The sequence below is a fragment of the Aythya marila genome, assembly GCF_965140915.1.
Source record: "Aythya marila genome assembly, chromosome: 2".
Classification (NCBI taxonomy): domain Eukaryota; kingdom Metazoa; phylum Chordata; class Aves; order Anseriformes; family Anatidae; genus Aythya; species Aythya marila.
Window position 1 is genome coordinate 102,367,674 of NC_139043.1, and position 23,434 is coordinate 102,391,107.

At 39.6% G+C, this 23,434-nt stretch overlaps 1 protein-coding gene across 2 annotated transcripts; it reads left to right on the plus strand.

Moving 5' to 3' along the window:
• Nucleotides 1-97: 97 nt before the first annotated feature.
• Nucleotides 98-23,297, plus strand: AFG3L2 (AFG3 like matrix AAA peptidase subunit 2). Of its 2 annotated transcripts, none has more exons than XM_082754763.1 (17): nt 98-281; nt 3,121-3,220; nt 3,695-3,763; nt 4,740-4,855; nt 5,766-5,918; nt 8,425-8,499; nt 10,104-10,228; nt 12,575-12,848; nt 13,413-13,550; nt 16,218-16,371; nt 17,000-17,107; nt 17,254-17,379; nt 18,394-18,504; nt 19,059-19,174; nt 20,102-20,302; nt 21,842-22,036; nt 22,854-23,297. In XM_082754763.1, exons 1-17 carry the CDS (start codon nt 168-170, stop codon nt 23,094-23,096), a joined length of 2,418 nt encoding a protein of 805 aa, XP_082610889.1. In that variant the 5' UTR covers nt 98-167; the 3' UTR covers nt 23,097-23,297. The 2 variants fall into 2 exon arrangements, with proteins under 2 accessions (XP_082610889.1, XP_082610890.1); XM_082754764.1 differs by having other exon boundaries at nt 10,107-10,228.
• Nucleotides 23,298-23,434: the final 137 nt, after the last annotated feature.

A 23,434-nucleotide genomic window follows, 5' to 3' on the forward strand; every position in this document is an offset into this window, starting at 1 on the left:
GCAGAGCCAGCGGGGAGGCGGGTTGGCGGCGCGATGACGTCACGCGTCGCGCGCGGAGGGGGCGGGGCGAGGCGGCGGCTGTGGCGGCGGCGGAGGGGACGGGGGGCGGTTGGCGGCCGTTAGGGGCCGTTAGTGGCCGTTAGGGCCGTTGGGAGCCGTTAGGGGCCATGGCGCACCGCTACCTGCTGCTGGCCCGGGGCGGTTGCGGCCGCTGGGGGCTGCCCGGGGCCCGGCTGCTGTGCGGGAGGGGCCTGCTGGCCGCCAGGCCCGGCCTGCTGCAGGTGAGGGGGGCGCGGGGCCGGGTTGTGAGGGGGGGGCTGGGGGAGGGCCAGGGGACGGGGTGCTGTAGAGCTGGGCCCGGGCAGCTGTTGTGTCACCGTATCGCTTATTGTTTTTGTTGTTTTTAATGCTGGGATTGTGATGTTCAGCCCTGACCAAGCGTTAAGGCATTAATTGAAGGGTCGGCAGCGCTGCTAATGTGTCAGAAAACAGCTTTTAGCAAAACAAAATAAGTAACTCACCTGAAATTAGATCTCTGTATCAGCTTTCTTTTCCTTCTGCAGCATAATTTTATGTAGTATTTTGGTGTCTGTTAGGTAACAGAGGTAACTTCGCCCTTAACCTTCTGTTCCATTTAAGAATTCTGAGTTGGGCCTTGTCTAGGGATAAAGCTGTAAACTCGCAACTCTTCTGAATTAGTGGATTCTTGATCTTTTGCTTACGCAACTGAAAGTGGATTTTCTGTTCTTGCTTAGTGTGTCCCTGATTTAAACAAGAAACAACACGTGGATGATGGTCACAGTGTTTGTGTGCAGTCAGTAGTTCTGTTTAAGATTTATTTTGTTGAACATTGGAATTGTGGAGAAGGCCTTTCTTGGGTGTTTTAGGCTGTGTGTTATGTGCAGGAGTAGCAACATTTTCTGGGGTGTTTTAGCTGTAGAACTGATTTTGGCATACTTCAAACTTGCTTATCTTGAATTTCTATTTAAAACAAAACCTTAATTTTCAGGCAGTTGTCACAAGGTTTGCCTGAAATACCAAACTACCAGGGTGTTTGCATGTGCTGACTCTCTGCTTTGACAGCTCTTTCATCTCCGACTGGGAGACACTCGCAGAGTCTCCTGCTACACACCCCAAGGAGCCATGGTGCTACTTGAGCATCCAGCCCAGGCCTGTGCTGTTTGCCTGCCCTGCGCTTCAGCACTGGGTGTGCTGCTCTCAGCTGAGGCTGCTGTGGCACTGCCAGTGCCAGCCGGCTCAGGGAGAGGTCCTAGATCAGGGCCAACATGATAGGTTCTCACGTTGACAATCTCCCCAGTCAGAGAAATAACCCCACGTGTGTAGCGTGCTGCTACCAGCTTCTGCGTTTCTGGAATGCTGCGGAAAGGAAAGGGCGTTATGCAGGGGGTAGACTTCGGTGAGTCAGCAGGCAGGATGAAAGTGTGCCTCCCAGCCTCGGTCAGGTGATTTGCTGGATGTGTGGTGAAACTGGTTGCTTCCTTTTCTCACAAAATCAACTTTGAAACGCTTATGTCTGCTACTTTGCCTGCCTCCGTCTCCCTCTCTCACTCTAAACCTGATTAAACTGTAACTGAATGCTGTAACAAACCTGTGCTGGCCTAGCTCAGCCAGGCAGTTGGAACTGGCTTACTTAAACTTTTCCTTTGAACGTGAGCAGTTACTTTACCTTTTATTTCTAAAGAAACAGGAATATTCAGAAACCAGGTGGCTGTTGGCCCAGGTGGCTGTTCTCTAGAGTAGCAGTTTTCCAGGTTATCTGCACTGCACGTGCTTTATGTGATCAGTAAAATACCCTTTTGTATTTCCAGTATCAGCCTTTGCTTAAAGACACACTGTGGCTCTGTCAAGCAGCTGAAGAATTCCCCCGACCTCAGTCTAGAGCAAAATAAACAAGGGCGTTTTGGCATTCCTCGAGGTTCCAGCAGGTGGAACTAGATGACTGCTCACAATAACTCTGTGCTATTTCCTCAGTTAGCAGGCCATGGAAGGGGAAGCTCCCAGGCAGAAGGCTGCAGGAGAATTAGAATTTACAATGTGCCCGTATCCCTAGGGTAGACTCAGCATGTAAGCTAGTATCCTGCAAGCTCACAGGTGTTGTCTGTCGCCACTAAAATATAACAAAATAGTTACGGGGATACTAACATTGAGCTTTGCTCTTGCTGTTGTGTGTGTTTTTTACTATTTCTCAGGTAAATAGCTTCAGATCAAAAATAACAGGAGACTGAGCGTTCCTTTGGGGCAAAGGAAACGGAGGCAGTAATAAAGTTAATTTCATGAGGAGACATGAGAGGATTTGGTCTCTGGGGAAATCTTGATATGAATTTTTTAGAAGTGATGGGAAAGCTTAGGAAGGGGATAAAGTGTGTGTCTGTTTTTGGAATCTGAAGTATGTCCTAGAAGAAAAGAAGTCTGAACTCTGTAATAACGTTAGATTTCAGTGTTTTAAAGCATTTGGTAACAATGCCTAAAGTTTCCTTAATAATTATTCATTTACTTTTATTTTTCTTCATTGCGCTTAAATGACAAATATCTTTATTTTTTAATAGATCTCCACCTATACAGGGGTTTAGGTCCTCTTTCTGAGGACCCCTTCCAAGCCTTGGTTTCCTAGCTAGACATAAGCACTGACTGATGTATCCTTTTGGATTCAAGCAGATTTTTCATATTCAGTAGTTGTGTTCTTAGCTGTTTGGAAAAAGCTGCAGTTCTTTCATGAAAAATAATCCAGTACTGCGTAGGTCATGTTTGCACAGTCACAGTTAACATGCACTTAAGTAGCATTCAGGGGGTATTACGAAATACTTCCTGTAGCATCAGTGTACAAGTGTACATCAGTGTGCGTGTTTGTACCTTGTGGCATTTCCTGCTTGATTTTTCTGTTTTACTAAAGAGTATTGCATTTTTGTTTTGTGAGACAAATTTCTGCAAATGTAAAGATTATCAATGTGATTGCTTTTTCCTTATTTCATTGTTCTCTTACGCTCTGGTCTGCAGCAGTTCTTTACCAAAACTCTACAACAGACCTTATAATACCTGTTAGAGAGCTTGAAGACTTCACTGAACTTTCTTGTTGCTCTATATTTATTTTTCATCTTTCAGTTCCGTGAAGAAGTTACCAGTGGTGTTACTACTGACAGAAGTACGGTCTTGGCGAGTGTAATTGCTGCTTGCAGAAGGCTCTTCTCTCAGCCTCCCAAAGGTGAGGGTGACTTTGATCACTCGCATGAAGCAGACAGCCTGTCTTGCTGAGGACTGCGCGTGGTTGCGTACCATTTAGGTTTGTTGTCTGTGGGGCAGTAAGTTCTCTTATTAACCAGCCATTAATCTTAAGATGGAGCATTGATTTTATGGCATTTTTAGGAGCTATTAAAGAGTGGCTGCAGTTTGTTCACCTTAATATTAAGCCATGCAACTTTCTGTTCGTCTATGCTTGTCTGTCTGGTGTAAAGGACAACTTCAGTTTATTAAATACATCTGATTTTTTTATATCAGTAGTAGATTTGTTTATGGGTACCTGGGAGAGCTCTTCAACAACAAGGCGAGAATAAGTTCATTTTTTGTAGTTGTGTTGCTTGCTTCTTTTTTTGTAGTATACATTCAGCTTGTGACTACTGAGGTGTAATGATAGAATTGTAAACTAAAAGTTACTTGCTTCCTAACTCTTTCTTGATAGGATTTGAAAAATATTTTCCCAATGGGAAGAAAGGTAATGGAACTAAAGGCGCAGCTGGAGAAACAAAAGGTACAAAAAGCTGCTTGATTTCAGCTCTTTTACTCATTCATTAGGATGTGTATTCATTAGATTTTAGCATACCCTTGGGTTTGGTGTTTTTTCATTCATTTTTCAGGGAAGATATTTCTGTACCAGATCAGTTTAAGAGTACAAAATGTTTTTATAATGTTACTTTGCTTTCACGACACGTATTTCTTCTGGGATAATACTTATTCTTATCTCTCATTCTTTTGCTTAAGTGCTTGTCCTTAACTTCTTGCTTTACAATCTCCTATTAGCTGACAGTCATGTATTCAGATATTCTCTATAGTTCTCAGCTACTCCTAGAGCAACATGAAGTACAGTCTTTGCTGTCCAGAATAACCAGAATTGTCATTCTGGGTGGGGATTCAGAACCAGTGCGTTAGTAATGACCAGCCATGTAGCCTGGTGCTTGAAGAGGAACTAGTAGTGTTGGTCTGATACCGTGCTGTGCTTGTTTCTAAAACATGAAACAGGACTCCAAGCTGTGATGTCCTTAAACCCCGAACTTCAAGAGGAGCGTATTATGACCAGAGGGGAGGGGTGAATTCTGGGAGGAGGTGTTGCTTGCAGAATGTGGGGGGTTTGTTTGTTTTTTAAGGATATGTATATTTTTAAGAATAGTCTTCAGTATACTAGTGCCGTGGAAATATATTTCAGGTAGTCTCCGTAACATGCTTCTTTATGTATTTGGGGTGTTTTTCTAGTTACTCTTGTCCAAGTATCATCAGTTATACAATTAACAGACCCATCTACTGTATGATACAGATGTCTGTCTGCCAACTAATGGACTATATATTTGTTTTTCTATGAAAAATGTAGTTCCATGTTCTCTAATTACTGAAGCATTATAAACTAGTTCATTTTGCATAACTCTTTAAAATTAATATGAAGTAAAGAAAGCCCTGGTGTAAGATTGTTATAAGATATAAAGATGTGCTTTTTGTCTTTTATTTTCTGTTAGAAGCAAAGCAAGCTAGTGCCCGACAGCCTAGTGGGACTAGTAGTGGAGGAGGTGGTACTGGTGGAAAAAAAGGTGGCAAGAAAGAAGACACTAACTGGTGGACCAGATTACAAAAGGTCTGGACTTTAAAATATCTTCCTTTTTGGTACTAACTATCTTAGAATAACCTGGTGTGCTTTTTAGACTTTTTTTTTCTGATTCCATAAGTTCTTCTTAAGCTTCCAGTGACTACTGTTTTGTTATAACTGGCTGTAGGTGGCTCCCCCGCTCAGTGCCTTTCATAAATAATTGTTTTGGATGAACCTAACAGAGGCATCCAACTCTGCTTTGTCAGTTTGTGAACGTTAACAGAACAGTAAGGTATCTGAATATTGTTGCTAGCAGTCAGTATTTTTGTAGTGGAGCCTTTAAAGGTTTCGTATTTTGTCTCAAAAGGTCAATTTGAAAAATTCTGCTGACTACACAATGCTTGGTAAAGAAGCTAAATAAGTTTCCTGTTGGCCCTTGTAACATTAATGGAATATTTATTTATATCAGTTTAATTTTGTAACTTGTATTAACTGTTTTTAGCTGTAGCACAAAGATTATAGCATCTAGCAGCACAAGAATACTTATTGGAATTTGCTTGGTATGCAGACTTTTTTCATCCCTCCTGTTTTTTTCTCTTAGTTTCTTCTGTTATTTTTGTTGGGCTTGCATGTAGTCCTAGAGTACAGAGAAAATTGTGTTAAAATGGAGGGGGGAGAGGTCAGATAACAGATGACAAGATTTTTTTCTAAAGAGTAGTTTATAGATGAAAACTTGTTACTTTTTGTAAAATGTTTAATTATTTTTTTTTTTTTTTTACTAACTTCGTCATTTCTCAGTATCTGAAGCTACTGCAGTGTGTTCATACAATATAGTTTTGCGTGGCATTCTCTGTGGTAACCTCGAGGACAGGAGAAGTCAGAAACAGATACTGGAACTTGTCTGTTATGAACTTGCTATGTTACGGACCCTAAAACTCTTTCTTTTTTCCCCCCATAGGGTGACATTCCTTGGGATGTCAGGGAATTTCGTATGTACGTAGTGGGAAGTTCATTCTTCTGGACGATGGTTGTCTATTACTTCTTCTTCAGGGTTCCTGGGAGAGAAATCACCTGGAAAGACTTTGTCAATAGCTACCTTTCTAAAGGAGTGGTGAGTAGTCAGGGGAATCAAAATGACAAGTCAGCACGCTGCTTCCCCACTTACGCTTGTATTTGATTGGCTGTGGAGTGAGAACTAGCTCAGGAGTAACTTTTGAGGGAGAGAGGATTTAATTTTCATCTTAATCAGTTTCTTGTCTGATGTTCTGAGTGGCTGTTTTGAAGGCTTCAAGGGAAGAAAGGGAATGGGCAACTTGGGATAGGGCAGCTTTTTGGGTAGCTCATCTTTATGCTGGCTTAAGGAGGCAGTGTAGCCACAGTCTCTCAGGGGATGGTTTTATAGTACGTGTAAGTTGATTTAATGGTTTAAGCAGACGTGCCAGCTGCTCCCAGAAGAAACTTACTCCCATCCCTAAATGCTTCCATTAGCCCATCCCTGGGCTGGGGGGTGGAATTCTGCTTGTTTCATTCCTTACCTTAAATCATTTCACCAGGGCATCTGAAGAACAGCGGTGCTAACAGAAAGGTGGGGGTGGGAATTTGAATAACCCCTTCCAGGGGCAGTGAACTGGGGTAACCATATTGCAAAATAGTCTCCTTCACTTGCTTTCTCCTTTTATTTCTTCTTTCGCTCTTACATAAAGCTACTCCTGGAGCAGTCAGTTTTATCATCAGTGTCCTATCTCTGTGTCTAACTTGGCAGCTTTCCGCACTTGGAATAATAGGTTGGTGATGCCCTGAAGTTCAGAAATTTGAATGCCTTGTACAGGCCTTTTCCTCTTCAGGAGTCACTAGTGCTTGGGTGTGTTAATTCCACGTTTGTAGCTTCTGCTGCAGCTTGGGAAAACACAGACTTGCTTCCTCCTCTAGGTTCCAGACATAGGATTTCATGTTAACAGCATGCTCCCTACCCCTTTGTTGTTTTCATAAACTGCCAAGCCGGTTGTTTCCTACCTTTTTTTGTCTTAGAGAGCAGCTCTGCATTGCATATTATGCTTCTACCCTTCTGCCCAGACTGTATTTCATGGTTCTGTTCTTACTTGGCAACTGTGTGCACGCCTTACGGAACAAAACCACACGAATTTTACTCGTAAAGCAGCTAAAACGCTCGCTCAATAAATATTAGTTTAGCTGTAACAGTGAACGAAGCCTGAACCCTTGTTGCAGAAAAGCATTATGAAAGGGGGTTGTTGCATAAAACCAAGTCTCTTGGGCCTTTGTAAGATGTCGTCTGGGTATTCCGATAAGCTAAATATGTAGCCATCAAGTGCTATGGGCTGCCATGGTGGTGGCCAGTTAATTGGGAGAAGACATCAGCAATACTCAGGTGACGTGGTTTTTCAAAGCAAAGATGTTCAGGTAGTCCTGCGTGAAGTCAGGCTAGATCTAGAGTGGCTTCTTAGCTTGTGTTTTTGTGCCACAAATGGCCATGTGTAGTGAGTTCAGGGAAGCCTTTCTAACCTGTGTACAGCTCAGGCCCTACTTATAGAACCATTGTTAGTTTTAAAAACTTGAAAAATGCTGAAAGCTGTTATTTTATGGAGAGGAGCAAAAGAAATGGAAGTAACTTGTTCTGTTTCATTTTAACTGGCAATGGTAAGCTTTAACTGACTTCTGAAGAGATCCTGTCAAGTTCAAGAAGCTAATCATTTGAGCTCTTTTCATCCAAAACAGAAAACTTAATGTTTTTATATGTGAACCTGCAACGTGATTTTAGTTTATGTGGTGTCTGTTACCTTAACCAAATTCTTTTTACTAATGGGCATTATTTTGTTTAATAACGTTTAATATTTTGTTAGGAGAAACAATTGTCAGCAGATCTAAGTTTTCCTTCATTCTGTTCAGTTTATGTTTTACAAGCTTCAATGAGTTTGGTATCACATGGTCTACTGATTTTGGTGTTTGACAATGGAAATAGTTAAATATTGTTTAACTACTGTATTGCACTTCTGATTTGAGCCAGGGTGCGTGGCTTTTTGTGCTCTTTTCTTTTTTTTTTTTTTTTTTTTTTTAAAAAAAAAAGGTATGAGGTAGTAATTTCCATCTAATTTACTAATTATGCACTAGCTTCCTTGTGTTGGAATTAATGAAATTCAGTTGAATTGTCATTGAAAGAAGTTAAGTGAAAAGGAACCTGGTGAGCAGCATTCCTAGTATGTAAGTTTGAGGGGAGGTTTTGCTATTTCTAGTCGTGATTAGAATTGCGTCTAGTTTGAGATTCTTAAAACAGAGCTGTTTAAAAGCTACCAAGCAAAAGCATGTGACAGTGTGTAAAACTTTGTACGTGTGTCTGAAACAATTCAGTATACTTTGAAACTTAGAGTTTATTGTAAGATTTTTTTTTTTCTTAATAGTAAACTTCTCTTATAAAGAAAAAACTTGACACTTTGCAGAATGCAAACTACAGATTGTGGAACCATCCTGATCTATAATGTGAATTTTATTCTTACTAGAAAATGGAAGAACATACCTGGCATGTGTAGCTCTGCTAGCTGTGGTGAAAGTGTAGTGGTCGTATACTCAAACACATAACAAGTTTTCTCCTTGTCATCCCACAGGTGGACAGACTTGAAGTGGTGAACAAGCGCTTTGTTAGAGTGATCTTTGTTTCGGGAAAGTCTCCTCATGAATGGGTAAACACTTAATAATGTCTCATGTATATCTACTAAAACAGCAAGGTGATCTTTTTAGATAAAGCTTGATGCAGAAAACTTAAGAGCATTGATATTCTTTTAATGGAAAACATGTTGTTTGCCTTATTGCTACATTATCACACACACAGTGTGAGTTTGTGGCTTTACTGTATTGATTATGTTTTGCCACAAATATCTTAAACTATGCCAAGTAGTTCCTATCCAGCACCGTGCTCTTAATACAAATATGCAAACAGGAAGAATGAGAGATTGTTGAAAGCTTTGAATTGCTAACTGCTGTTTTCCATCTGCTCAGGGAAGGCCCAGCCTTAAACATACATTCTTTTGGATCTTTTCTGTCCCAGAAAAGACAGAAACATTTAGCCAGTTACTTGATAAACAAGCAAACTTTTAACTTTGTTGCCATTTGATACTATAGTCTTTAAAATTAAGCTAAGGGCTCTTATTCTCAAGCAGAGTACTTATTTCAGGTAGTGTGTTTCCTGGTAACACGGTAAGGTAACACAGACTGATGAAGATGAAAGTTTTCCAAATAGGAATACTCGGAGGCAGAGACCTATTGGGGAAAAAAATAATAATAAAGCTCATATACATAAATATGGAAACTTATTTCATGCACAGTCTCTGCCAGCTTCAGACCTGTTTAATATACAGGTGGATGCCATTTCTTTCTTGCTGTGTTTCACGATTTAGAAAAGCTTTATCCAATTGCATCTTCCTGGGTGGTGGGTTGGTTGGTTGTTTCAGTTTTGGAGTTTTTATTGACTTTCTGAAATAAGGTCTGCAAGTCCCTCCAGGGTAGAGTGAAATTTGCAGCAATTACTTCATCCGTGGGTTTCAGTGTTACTTATTTATACACCTACTCTTTAGCCCACATACCATAAGTTGCCTTAGTTTCTCAATCAGATAATGCTTAGGATTACTTTTTTTTCTCCAATGTTAGAGTAAGTCGGGGCAAGTCAGGCAGGTCACAGTGCAAAAGGGGAGATTCTCTTGAAACTGTCTGGGTCTCAACACTGCTAGAAAGTAGCCTGGAGTATTTCTCAGGTGTATATATATATATGATATAAGCTCATGCTATCTTTTGTGTGAAGACAGCTAACTTGAAAGTTAATATGGACTCCAAAAATAGAGAATTGCCTTTCTCAACCAGGAAGCCTGAGACCCAGTGAAATTGTAGGTTGTGTGACCACTGTGTGTGCTGGACCAGTGCTCTGTGTTGTTCTGACTGTATAGCTCCCTTTTATTTAATCCGTTTATCAATTATCTTCTAAACATCTCTCCCTCCCTTTGTTCATGGAGGAAATGCCAGGATTTCAGTCTGCTTAAAGTGCACAAAAAAAAATCTGTTGGGTGTATGGTTTCTATAGAAGCAGTGACAGATTCGGGCTGATATTGCCTTAGATTTATTAGGATTTATCTTGCATCAGTTGCATGCTTTACAAGGCGACTTAAAATGATATCTTTGATCTGAATACGTTCTGAGGTTTGCTCGTGTATGTGTTAGAAGAAGTTGGCTGGCTTATGATGAAGCTGAGGTAAGATAGGGCATTTTGTGGTGATCTCTGCTTTTTTTCTTGTAGCAGTACGTCTGGTTTAATATCGGTAGTGTGGACACTTTTGAACGGAATCTGGAAACTGTACAGCAGGACCTGGGCATAGAAGTGGAGAACAGGTTACCTGTAGTCTACTCAACAGAGAGCGATGGGTAAGAAACTGTTTTTTTTAGTTGTTTTATTTTTTAAAAGTATCGCGGTATCTTGATAAGAAATTGTTATCTTTACAGTGGAAAAGTGGAGTTAGAAGACATGCACTTTATGCTACACTGGGTGGCAGTATTATCAGAACAATAATCTTGGGTTTGTTTCTGAACGTCAAATGTAAGAGGACCTGTTCTCAGTACCTTATCTGTGTAGAAATCTTAGTCCATAAATATTTCTGCTCACAATTAACCCATCCTTCCTTTAAGCCCTTCCTTCACATGTCTTGGACAAGAGCAAGAGTCAGCAAAGCACAGCAGTAAGGCTTCACAGATGGTGCTCATGTAGATTTTAGAGTGGACAAAATACAGCATAGAACTACAGTATATCGACCAAGTTAGAAGATGGACCACTTTCTGCCTGTAAATTCAACAGAATCCAAATTCTCTGGCCTTGCAAAAAGGCGAGATATTGGTGATTAAGGAAATCACATTATTGTGCTTGTTAGCAGGAACTTGAAGATGTATCATGCTTTTAATCACCAAAATTGCATAAGCAAAATAGTACTAACATCTGATTTATGGCATTGTTGCTACCCTGGTAGGGAATAACTGCTCCAATATTAGATTTGTGTTCTTTGTATTGGTCTTCTGTTGATGGGGTTTATTGACTTGGGTTTTAGCAGAGACTGGCAGTCTCTGATGGGTTTTCTGAATGGCTTAGAAGCCTTGTCTTTAATCCCAAGAACTATTTTCCTTTTCATCCGAGTCAACGTGTTAAAAACAAATCCTGCTCATGTCTGTGAAATAGGTCTGTCCCATCAGAAAATTCAGCTGTGGATATAGTAGCTCATCTGGACCTGCTCCTGGACAACCTGCTCTGGGTGGCCCTGCTTGAGCAGGGGCTTGGACCAGGTGACCTCCAGGGGTCCCCACTGACCATTCTGAGTTTACTGGTGATAAATGGTTGTTTGCTGACAGTGTTTTCATTCTTGATATAGTGGTGTAGTTTTTTTTTCAATTTTAGGAAAGGGAGGGGAAAGTTTGGTTTATTTCTGCAACATGTTTTACGAAACTGTTGCGTGTTTGTGGCAACAGGAAAAATAGTACCCTTAACTCTGGACCATCCTGGGACTTCACAGAGGATTTCTGTTCCCTGTTCTGCTACAAGCTCTCTGCCTTACTTCTGTGTTCCTCTCTAGTGGGGTGTGCTCTTAAGTGCACTCATAAACCTGTTAAGTTGTTGCTTAAAGAAATCTGGAAAAAAGAGTGGCCAGGACAGTGCTGTGCTTGTGTGAAGAGGCTGCACATCAGCCTGAGGCTTCTCACAGCAGACTGGAAGAAGCGTGTCAGTTCTGTGTCATCTTCATCCTCACACAAATTGCTCACTGAATCCCTTTTTCTGGTCATGGTCTCTCTGGCTCTCTACTCCTCAAAGTCTGTGCTTCAGAGGATACAGTTGCCTGCCACTTCTTGCTTTGTCCCAGCAATGCCACAGGAAACAGGAGAGAGCAGCAGATGTGTAACAGATTTGGAATCTTCTAGATACCATAGGGTGATGAAAAGTCCAGCTTTTCCTTTTCATCCCAGGAGTCTGGGATATCAATAGAGCTTGGAATTCTTCTGGTAACCTGTGGTCGTGCTTCAGTTCAGTATTTTATTATTGCTGAGAGTTGACAGAGCGTCTTGTGAGCTGTTCTTACCAGAGGAGGAAAAAAAGAGAAAGACCTAGGGGAACGGAAGTGGGTTACATATTTGAGAGAAACTTCTGCTTGAAGGGGTAGCATATACTGATTATGTGTTACCCAATACAACTTATACAAATGGTTACTTTATCACAATTCTAGTCCTGTGAATTTAGCTTTAAAGGGCAAGAAAAATGAGCTACTTTTGTTTACTAGGTAATGCAGTTTTCCTCTATAAACATCTCACTGTCACTTGATGTCATGCTTGCTTTAAAAACAAACAACAAAACCCCAAACTGTCACTTGTGAAGCACTGAGAGTAGGGATGTGTTTCCCTCTAAGACTATTAATTTTCATTTTCCTATGGTCATGGGCTAATGAGGATGGGCAATGAAAAATTAATTCCGCTTCTTTTAATTATAAGAATTATAACTATTTTTTGGCTAGTTTAACTTCTGTAGTTCAGAATCTTCTTTGTTCTCACATTTTTGTTTATTCCCCAATGTGCATAACTTGTAATGTTTACAAGATGTTAGCAAGTTCTTAGAGTATTGGTGCTGAATTTGTTCAGGGTTGCTTATCGTGGAACCAGTGTTTCGTACATGTGATGTCCAGTCATGGATTTTTATAATCTATGTGGTTTTCTCCTTTGTTTTGTTTTTCTTCATAGATCATTTCTCCTGAGTTTGCTGCCTACGATCCTTATTATCGGGTCTTTACTCTACACGTTAAGAAGAGGTCCTGCAGGCCTAGGTCGAGCAGGGCGTGGAATGGGTGGACTTTTCAGCGTGGGTGAAACCACAGCCAAAGTCCTTAAGGATGAAATAGATGTGAAATTCAAAGATGTAGCTGGCTGTGAGGAGGCCAAACTAGAGATAATGGAGTTCGTTAACTTTCTGAAAAATCCCAAGCAATATGAGGATCTGGGAGCAAAAATTCCAAAGGTAAGCGAGTGATGACTTGATTCTTTTGGTAGGCCTCAGCATTTTGAATTGGACTATGAATGTTTATGTAGGCAGTGCTTTCCAGCGTCTTCTCACAATTAGAAAAAAAGTAAAGAGGCATTAAGGGCCAACAGCATAACTATAGTGCCTGAAGATTTCTCATAGAGTACTTCATCTGTTTGCATGAGTCAGAAATGACACATGGCATGCATGTGTACCATCGCTGTATGTGATGGTTATAGAATTGCCTGTCATTTTTTGGTTGTGTTGTAGTGGCAGCCCAACTGGTGACAGGCTGTTTGTGGTTTTTTTTCAGTGTTAAATGAAGAAATCACTGTTGCCATAATTCTAAGACAATGTGGCAGTGTTGTATCTTTTTTTTTTTTCCTTTTGCTGGTTTAAATGACAGATTAAACTTCAGTTTGTTTCCTTGTGCATTTTTAACTGTGTTAGAAGAAAAGCTGGTGGACTCAACATCGTAATGTGTAGAAGATCTTTAAGTAAGACATTTCATAGGGTTATATTGTTTTCTTCTTGAGGAAAATATATCTGTTTCTTTTGCAGGGGGCAATTCTGACCGGTCCTCCAGGTACTGGGAAAACACTTCTAGCTAAAGCTACAGCTGGAGAAGCTAATGTACCTTTTATCACAGTCAACGGCTCTGAGTTCTTAGAGATGTTTGTTGGTGTCGGTCCAGCTCGAGTAAGTCTTTGGCCCTGCTGTTTATTTGTGTTGGTTGTTGAAAGGATGCTGTCAAATTTGGTAGGCTGCTTAATTATAGCTTCAAGCTATAATTAAACATTCATAGCTTTAAGTTACTTCATCTATGCAGATTATCAGTGATGCCAGATGCTTGCTTAAACACAAGGATCTTAGACGTGCCTTTCATAAAAGGAGCTAACCGGCTTCAATATCTGGTTGTAGGCCATCTGCACCCCGGAGTTTACCTCTTTTGCAGAAATTAGAAACAAAAAAACATACCAACAGAGCAGAACTCTCTTCAAGCTCTGCTCCAAAGTGAACATACCGGCTGGGTCAGAAATAGGTAGCTCATTTGACCACTGCTATGGGAATATCTCCCCCTTTAAATCATTCACATTTCTCTGAAGAACTTTGTTTTCTTTGTAGGGTCAAACTCTTAAATATAGTTGTCTGGGACACACAAATGAGCTTCTGGTTGAAATAGGAGTCCAAGGAGCATGAGGCTGATGATTTAATTTCTGGAGATCAGGTGATTTAAATAACAAAAGTGTAAGACAGACAGATACTCTTTAGCCATAATTTTTATTTTATTAATGAGCTATTTCAAGTAAAAGGTGTTAACTCTGTTCCAGTACATCTCTTTTTTTCTTTTTTTTTTTTTTTTTTTTTTACTACTACACTTCGGACATTCAGTTTTATATTTGTGCCTAGTAAGAAGGGACACATATCTGCCTGTTTAAAAAATATTCATAATACTCATAATTTGTAAAATATTCATTAATTATTCATTGAAATATTAAAATATTTTGTGAGGCTGGTAACACCACAAAGTAAGTTTCCTCATAATGTCCAAAATTACACCTCATTTCCAACAGCTCTTACCTTCACTGAACTCCAACCATCTGGTCTTAAGCTTCAGAAAGTGTATTTTCAAGCTGACGTTCTTTTGGAGAAGTTGAGTTAAAATTAGTTTGCTACAAGTTCTGAGAATAGAAGTAAAGAAGCTTACCCATTTTTCACTTCTGTTTAAAAACTAATTCCTCTAGCATGACGTGGAAATGCTCTAGAATCTTGATTTGAATTTGAAATTTATAGGGAGTGACTTTTTACCAGATACATGCAGTCTTTGTCCTGTGAAAAATCACTGGAAAACTCATTCTAAGCACTATAAAGCCTTGGAAAAACTACAGTTTTCATATGGCTGGACTTCAAGGCTAGCAGTTAAACTTTTCCAAGATTTGTTCCTGTTTGTCAGAGCTGTGTGCACAAATACTTCTTGCTAGCCTAGGTCTCTTCTGGTGATCTTTTCAGGGACTTCTTCCAGTAATACAGGTGGGAAAAGATAATTAAAGGCAGGTATTTGTGGGTATTCTGTAAAGAGAAAAGGGAATGGTTTTGGACACACCACCGGTAGGCACAGAGCTTCCGAGAAAGAGTTTGCCTGGATCTCCAAGACTAAAAGATAGGAGTTTACCTTGAGCATCTGACACTTCCCTTGCCTATCACATTTCTCCGTGCTTCTGTTTGTTGTACTTTCAAACTCCGGTTACAAATCAGAATGACTTTCCATGGTACAGCATCCTGTCCAAAATTTATATCATGTCACATCTACTGTGCTCTGTATGTCTTCAGAGAAGTCTTCTGTAATGTACCAAGCTCTGAGCTGCATATAATTCTCACTCAGGTCAAAGTTCTTCCATCATTTTTCATTTCCTGTTTGTGCCAGTTAGATCCCTCAGTTGTAGGTCTTGGTGACTCGCTGAACTGGTTTTAATGGAGTCCTTCTGATACGTTTGCGAATGGAATATCGTAATGTTGCATCCTAAAGCCAATCACATTTGTGGCATAACTATTACAGTAGGGTTTGATAGGCAATATCTTATCTGGAAAAAAAAAAAAAAAACAGGCTTTCAGATTTTAGATTTTCTCATGACTTAGCCATTTTTTTCAGAATTCTTCTAGAAGAAGTTAAATTAACTTCAGAATAAATGTTTGGAGGTGAATTCAGTTTTCCTAGCCCATGTAATGGAGAGACAGGATGGCTAAGAGTCAATATTTGTAACTGCATATTGTTAGAGTATAATGGTGAGTGCTTGTAAATAAGCCTTAGTTTCACTGTAGGAGCTACATCTCTCTGTTCTAACTGCAGGAAAACTTAAGATATTTTTCTTCCTGGATATAAAGAACACTTGTGTTGTAGCGTGCTTATTTTCATTTCATTTCTCTATGTAGGATTTTTCATTAAAGAAGGACTTAAGAGTAATCTTGCTTTAAATTGTAGAAGTTTGTAGGCCTTTAGTGTTGATGTAATCAACTCTAATAATTACATCTTCAAGAGAAAATGTAATAATTACATCTACATAAGATGTAATTATTCAGGGAAAATGGTTATTTCTTAAGGCTTTTAATTTATTTAATTTATATTCTTAATTTATAGATTGAGAAAGGATTTGTCTATCAATGGGCTTCCACATTAATGATTCTTACTGAGTGACAGCCGGTGGTATAACTTCCTGTTGCATTGAGAGCTGGCTGGGGGATTTGGAAAACTTATTAACAGCCACAGTCAACCATAGTGATATTGTTAGTGATGTACATGCCCCTGCTCCAGACCCATTTTTGACCAATTGCTAACTTAGCTGATGCTTGTTCTGTTCTCCTGTTAAGGTCCGAGACTTATTTGCTCTTGCTCGTAAAAATGCCCCGTGCATTCTCTTCATTGATGAAATAGATGCAGTAGGAAGGAAGAGAGGAAGGGGAAACTTCGGAGGACAAAGTGAACAAGAGAACACGCTCAATCAGCTCCTAGTAGAAATGGATGGTAAGCGTGCAGAGTTTCTAATATTACGTTATAGCAGCAGGGATCTAATCGTAGCTCCTTATAGCCTTAAGTACTGACTGCATTGACCATTACATTAACGTTTGTAGTTTGAGATGCACAGCGTAAGTGTGCAGGTGACAGCAGAGGGAGAAACCGATAAATGAAAGAACTGATAGGCTTTTCAGACCTGTTAACCAACAGTTGGGTTCAGTTTAAATACAAATCGTGTTTGTATTAGGAAGCAAATGTTTCCTAAAATGAATAATGCTTGCTTCTTCGAATGAATAGTGGTGAATTATTTTGTTGCAGCCTGATAATTGCTAAAATTTGTTTAGAAAAAATACATATACCTCCCAGAGACACCACCCATGCTTGTTCTGCAGTTTACTCAGCACTTATTTTGTCTTCAAATGGAACAATAGATTAGGCTTTTGTATAGTGCTTCGCAAAGCCCAAGGCCAGTTTTGCTTGTTATGGACAATACTGTAAGGAAAGGAAGTATTTGCAGATTTAAGATCACTTCTTTGAAGTGTTAGTTCTTCTGTGGCCCTGTGAAGTTGACAGTTTATTTCTATTCTTTTACTCTTGGAAGTTCTTTACACAATTTTTCATTGTATTTCTTCACCAGGATTTAATACAACCACAAATGTAGTAATTTTGGCAGGCACCAACAGGCCGGATATTTTAGACCCTGCTCTAATGAGGCCAGGACGCTTTGACAGGCAGATCTACATTGGTAAGTGTATTTGCATCAGTGTATGCTTCTGCTTGGGTCGCATACAACCAGAATCACTGTAGCTATTTACATATGGATATGTATATTCCTTGCACGCATTCAATTACACGTGAAAAGTAAAACTGTTTATTTCTTTAACGTTAAAGGCCCCCCCGATATAAAAGGAAGAGCATCTATTTTCAAAGTTCACCTTAGACCTCTGAAACTAGACACCGTCTTAAATAAAGATAACCTAGCAAGAAAACTCGCGTCGTTGACGCCTGGCTTTTCTGGTAAGCAATTCTTAACTCCACTGTTCTTTGCATTTACTACATAAGCATATGCTATATTTTTTTCCATGTTATTTTGGTTTTTCTTGCATTTGATCTTATCTGGCTGGTTCTCTTATTTTCCTTTTGTTTGCTGGTACAGTGTGAAATACTCTTTGCCTGTTTGATCAGCTCAGAGACTTCTGAGAGTTTTAAGTTTGTCTCCCTCAGTCAGGGTGACATGAAATGGCAGTTTCTTCTCTCTTCAGCAAAAACATCCCAGAAATTTCTCACTGCTAACGCTGGTATGCATGTTTTTCCTTTTAACATGTTCGGGTTTTTAAACATTTCTTACAGAAGGGTTTGGTTTTTGGAGTCTCAGTGCACATTCTCTGGGGAAATTTCAGTTTCTGGATGTAGAATCTTCTCACTGAAAAATGTACTGTAACCTTGTGTTGAATTAGGGATGGGTGTGCGAGCTTTCATTATTGGCTAGTGGTTTAATCTATTTAATATCTGTGGTGAATGATAGTTGAATATTTCATTCTTTTTGTGGTCTATAATAAAACTGTTTTCCTGGCATCTGATTGTCAACATCTTTGGCAACCGCACTGACGTGGTTTTTCACTTGTTTTGAAACCAAGCTATCTCAATAGTATTGCCGTAAATAATGTTAAAGAGAAGTGTGATGGCTTGAAGCCAGTAGTGTCCCTAGAAGGAATCCTTTCTCATCAAGATCTGAGCAACACTGGATCCATAATGAAGGAAAATTATTCTCCTAAATGATCAAACAAGTACCTCAGCAGTCATGAGATCAATTCTTTACCTAAGAGATAAATTCTAAAGCAGAGAACCATGATGAATGTATTGAAGTCCTTGTCACAAAATTATCATATACGTAATGAATTATTTCAGGTGCATTACCTTTAGTTTTAAGCTGTATGAGAATCTGTAAATATCTAATCACAGGCAAGATGATGCTAGACTGAGAAAAAAATTTTGAAAATGATCAGTAATTCATGCCTTCTCTGTCTTTAGGTGCTGATATTGCTAATGTTTGTAACGAAGCTGCTTTAATTGCTGCAAGGCATCTCTCAGATGCTATAAACCAAAAGCATTTTGAGCAAGCAATTGAAAGAGTTATTGGAGGTAGGTGTGAATTTCATCAGTCATTTTATCAAGAAATGTTTTGTTTCAAAGCATGGCTTTGAATTTTCTGTTCTTAAGAACTGTGTTCTTTTCCCCCTAAACACACGTGGGATTTAGCAAGTAAGTTGCTGGTCTGTTTTGCTGACTTCTGAAATGAAGGAGCAGAGATACAAATTTCATCAGGGCACTTTCTAATTTTTTCCAAATTCTTTCCAGGAAAAATAGCTGTTTGGATTTAGCAATGCTTTTAACTGCTTCTAGCCTTAATAGTCTAGAAGATTATTCGATTTTTTTAAAGAGCAAATGTTTTATATGAACATTTGAATATTCTTAAGAACTTACACTTGAAAACTAGAAAATCTAATCAAAGACAAGGTTACTATGAAACCTGAAAGATAAAAATCTCTAGAAGCTGCAAGTTTTCTATTGTGTTTAAGTTTTCCTATAGATTGGGTACATGGCACCTAAGTATTGCTCACTGCATTTCTAAGTAAATAAGGGATTCGGTAGAGAAAAGTATGTCTGAAACTATTAATCAAATTTATTTTGTAAAGGTTTGGAAAAGAAAACACAAGTACTGCAACCAGAGGAGAAAAAGACTGTAGCATATCATGAGGCAGGGCATGCAGTTGCAGGATGGTTTTTGGAACATGCTGACCCACTCCTAAAGGTAAAGGAAGTTAATATGAACTGGTAATTTAAAAGTAGCATGGACAGCATCTCTTTGTCCTGTTTGTTTGTTTTCCCTAATGTTGGAAGGTTATCAAAATATGTAATCTTGCAAAAGACCTTGAAAGTGTGTCAATGTTAGCATCTGTTTTGGTTCACTTCTTGTAGCTTTCTTCACTGTTTTCTGACTGGTAGGGTGTTACGGGGTTTGTAGTATGAACAACTCTTGCAAGTGAAAGGGACACGATTTTCCCATGAGACTGCCTCATTTGAGAGCTGTTTTTTCTCTGGGGCTTTTAGTACATGTCAGATGTTTAAATTAATCTTACAAGATTATGCAGGTGCATGCCGCCTCGGTAATACAACTACAGAAATGATCATCCAGAAGCTGATATAAATTTGGATGCACAACTTGGTGAGTTGAAGATAAAGAAAAGGCAGCCAGACTTGCTGTGATACCCATAGTTTTTCCTTGACTGTGTTCTTAATGTTGTCTGGCTTTCAAGCTTAAAATTTGTCTAGTACGGTTTTCTGCTGGAAGGGCTGTAGTGAACATGGAAACCACCTGCTCAGAATATTACAGATACAGAAATGGGGTGTCTGCTATGGAAATACTTACAGACCAGTATGTAACTAAAAGCTTTAAATTATCAGATTTAAAAATGCCATGCAATCTTTGGAAAAGATATTACAGTGGTCTTACTTTCTTTTCCAGATATTCTAGTAGTTGTAATCCCAGTTTAGAGCTAGCCAGGGCTTTTAAGGATAAATCACAATGAGGGCAAAAATGTAAACGGAGATAATGTCTGAATTAAACTTCAAGGGTGAGTATGGTATAGGTTGTGGTATTCAATAATTAAGTCAAACCAACAAATACTTTGTTTTTCAACACTGTTCAGTTTTATCATTCTGTTAATTTTGATTGCAGGTATCTATTATCCCACGTGGTAAAGGGCTGGGCTATGCTCAGTATTTACCAAAAGAACAGTATCTTTATACCAAAGAGCAGCTACTTGACAGAATGTGCATGACTCTGGGAGGCCGTGTATCTGAGCAAATCTTCTTTGGAAGAATTACCACTGGTGCCCAAGATGACTTGAAGAAGGTGACACAGAGCGCGTATGCTCAGGTACGTGCTTAAATAGTACTCCTCCTCCTTACAGGTTTCTATTTCTACTGTTCAATGTTAATGTTTTTAAAGGATGTGATTTAATCAGGTATGTCCCTTGAAAGCTGACTCAATAAAAGATTGTATGACTAAATGTTATGCTGTTGTATAGAGACGCTGATGATTCCAGAGTCTTAGGGTAGTCTTACAGCAAGAGTCTGTGTAATGGGCTTTGAACACTGTTGTGCATCCACCTGCAGGAACACGCATGCTGTGGTTGTGTTCAAGTACACGTAGAAAATGCATGCTTTCAATATCAAATTTAGGCACAGATTTGATCCTCTGATGCTACTTCTAGAATTGCACTGTTTGAAAACACAATTTAAGTTTGTGTGTGTAACTAAATCCAGAAAACCTTGTATTTAAGCACTGTTTGCTGTCAGTGAAGGCACTAGTTTGTACCATATTAACTGGCATAGGTGAGCAATTTGAAATCTTATCAATGTAGTGACTCATCTAATTGTAGCTATGTACTAGATGCTTATTCCATTTCCTGCATCAACATAAAAGCTGCCATTTTATAAGATGCTTATGAGGTGAGCAAGAGAAATATGTTGGAGTACTTTTCCCTCACATGTCATGTTCCCCCTGCTGTCCACCTCCATCCGGAACCGCTTGTGGGTCTCTGGCAAACTTCTTGCTTTCCCAGTTCTGAACATTAAATGTGTAGTGAAATCTTTGGTAATGCTAATGTTTATCTGGCCTTCAGTGCCTCTTGGTCAATTTTAAATAGAAAATGTTCAGTGTGTATAAATTGCTTCTCATAATAAGCAGACGTTGTCCCCAGAGAGATCTAGGGACTTAAGGTTTTGAACGTATCTTTAGGAAGCAGGTTAAGATGCTTCTTTCTAGTGCTGAGAGCTTTCTCAGTTCTGAATACTGTTTGTCACACCGATTTTCATCTTGCAAGGCTGAGCAGTAGAGTGTTGCTTTAGTAAGCAAATTGATGGGGATGATGAAGTGAACCTGTAAATAGTGTGAATGTGTATTTCTGCCTCTGATGAAGTAAAATGCAAAATACCTATATTTGGCAGCCAGGAGCTGATACTCATTAATGAGTAAAGCAAGATGAGATTTATGTCCCCTTTGTAGGGTGTGTTTGGAGTAAATGCAGCATGTGATAGAACAATATCTTTGAAACCCTCTACTTTCATCCTTAACCTGAATTTCTGGTAAAGGAAAAGAGGTAGACAGCTTAAGGAAGGTTGAAATGTTTTTCTCTAATCTCTTGGTATTTAAACAGGAAAGCATTATGTACATCACGAGAGTAACCGCCTCCAAATGATGGTATTTGGATGCTTCAGTTTTAATCATTAAAAAGGAGTAAGTGAAGGTTAACTAAGGAACTTAAGCTTAGGTAGGCTGGAGTTCTCAGAGGAGGGTTGGCTCTAGAGGAAAAGGTTGGGTCATAGTAAAATGCCTTCCGTGCTTCAGTTCTGTCTACCAGATTTATATCAACGTACCCTGAAGTCTCACCATCTCCCCTCTGTTTCTTTGCAGATTGTCCAGTTTGGGATGAATGAAAAAGTCGGGCAGATTTCCTTTGATCTCCCCCGTCAAGGAGACATGGTATTAGAGAAACCTTACAGTGAGGCAACTGCCAGGTTGATAGATGAAGAAGTTCGGTCGCTTATTAACATTGCGTACGACCGGACATTAACCCTTCTGACTGAGAAGAAAGCAGAAGTAGAGAAGGTAAGCATTACAGTATTTTCAGCTGGTTAGGCAGTATCTGAATTGAACTGAATAGATTAAAAATAATGTGTGTGTATAAGAAAGCTTCCTTGAAAATTATTCAATATAACTTCTAGAGTGTGCCACAAGATTTAAGTGAATAAAAATCTTTGTGCTGGAACACCTGAGGTTCTAATGGATATTTTGTTTAACATCCCTATACCACAGTGGTAAATATTCATTTGCAAAGTTGGAGAGAAGAGTTCTAGCTACTAAAGTAGGTGTCAGGAAATGTACTAGGCCAGTGTGAATGGAGAAAACAAGCCAAAAACAACCACCGCCCGCATAACCCATCCTGGTCACCATCCTGATAAAGATCACTGAATATTGTTTCTGCTGAACAGTAGCTCACTGGCCCAAGAAGGTTACAAACTACACGTGCACAGTATCATACGCACCGATCTTTTGTGGTGCTCTGTAGCTTGTAACCTAACAGCAGCCTTGCCAAACCATCAGGCCTGATAGGCAGAGAACACTTGTTGATGTATTGCATCAGGAACCTTTTAGCAGCAGCCAAAGACTTGTTCTGAAGTAACAATAACTGCAACAGTGGCCTGTAGCTGGGGTGTTCTGCCAGATCTTTTAAGTAGGATTCTTTTTTAATGGATTTTTTGCTACCTGAGGAGAAAAACTATGTATTAAGTGAACTCTGAGCAACCTGTTTCTTCATTCAGCACAGATTCATTTTGATAAATCTTGTCCCAAGCTGCCTTAAGCTCTCTCCAAGGAAGAGAACCAACTGGTGTTTTGTGTGTGATGCGACTTTCTGCTCTTCCAGGTTGCCCTACGACTGCTGGAGAAGGAAGTGCTGGATAAAAGTGATATGCTAGACCTACTGGGCCCGAGACCGTTTGCAGAAAAGTCCACTTACGAAGAATTTGTCGAAGGCACAGGAAGCTTGGATGAGGATACTTCACTGCCAGAAGGCCTTAAAGACTGGAACAAAGATAGGGAAAAAGAGAAAGAGGAGACAACAGATGAACAGGTCGCTAGGCAGATCAGCGGAGGGGTGCCCTTTTAACTGCAACGTGTGCGGTGAGGCTGACTTGCACTCTGGAAGAGAAATAAACTCACCTAGTTTGTACTTCCAAAACAAACAAATATTTATTCAACCAAACTGTATTAGGGATGGCTGGAAGAGTGGTGCCTGGTGATGAGACGAGGATGTTCTGCTCCCAGCTTACATATGTGATATCATCAGTTCACTGGTAAAAGATGATCATCCTTCATTTGTCAGCTGAAGAAACATGCATTGTATTTGAGCTGCAGTGGAATGCCAGAACTGAACCTCTCAAACACGGAAACAGTTCAGATTCATGCACAACCTTTGTGGCACTGGTCTCTTTTTTTTTTTCAAAT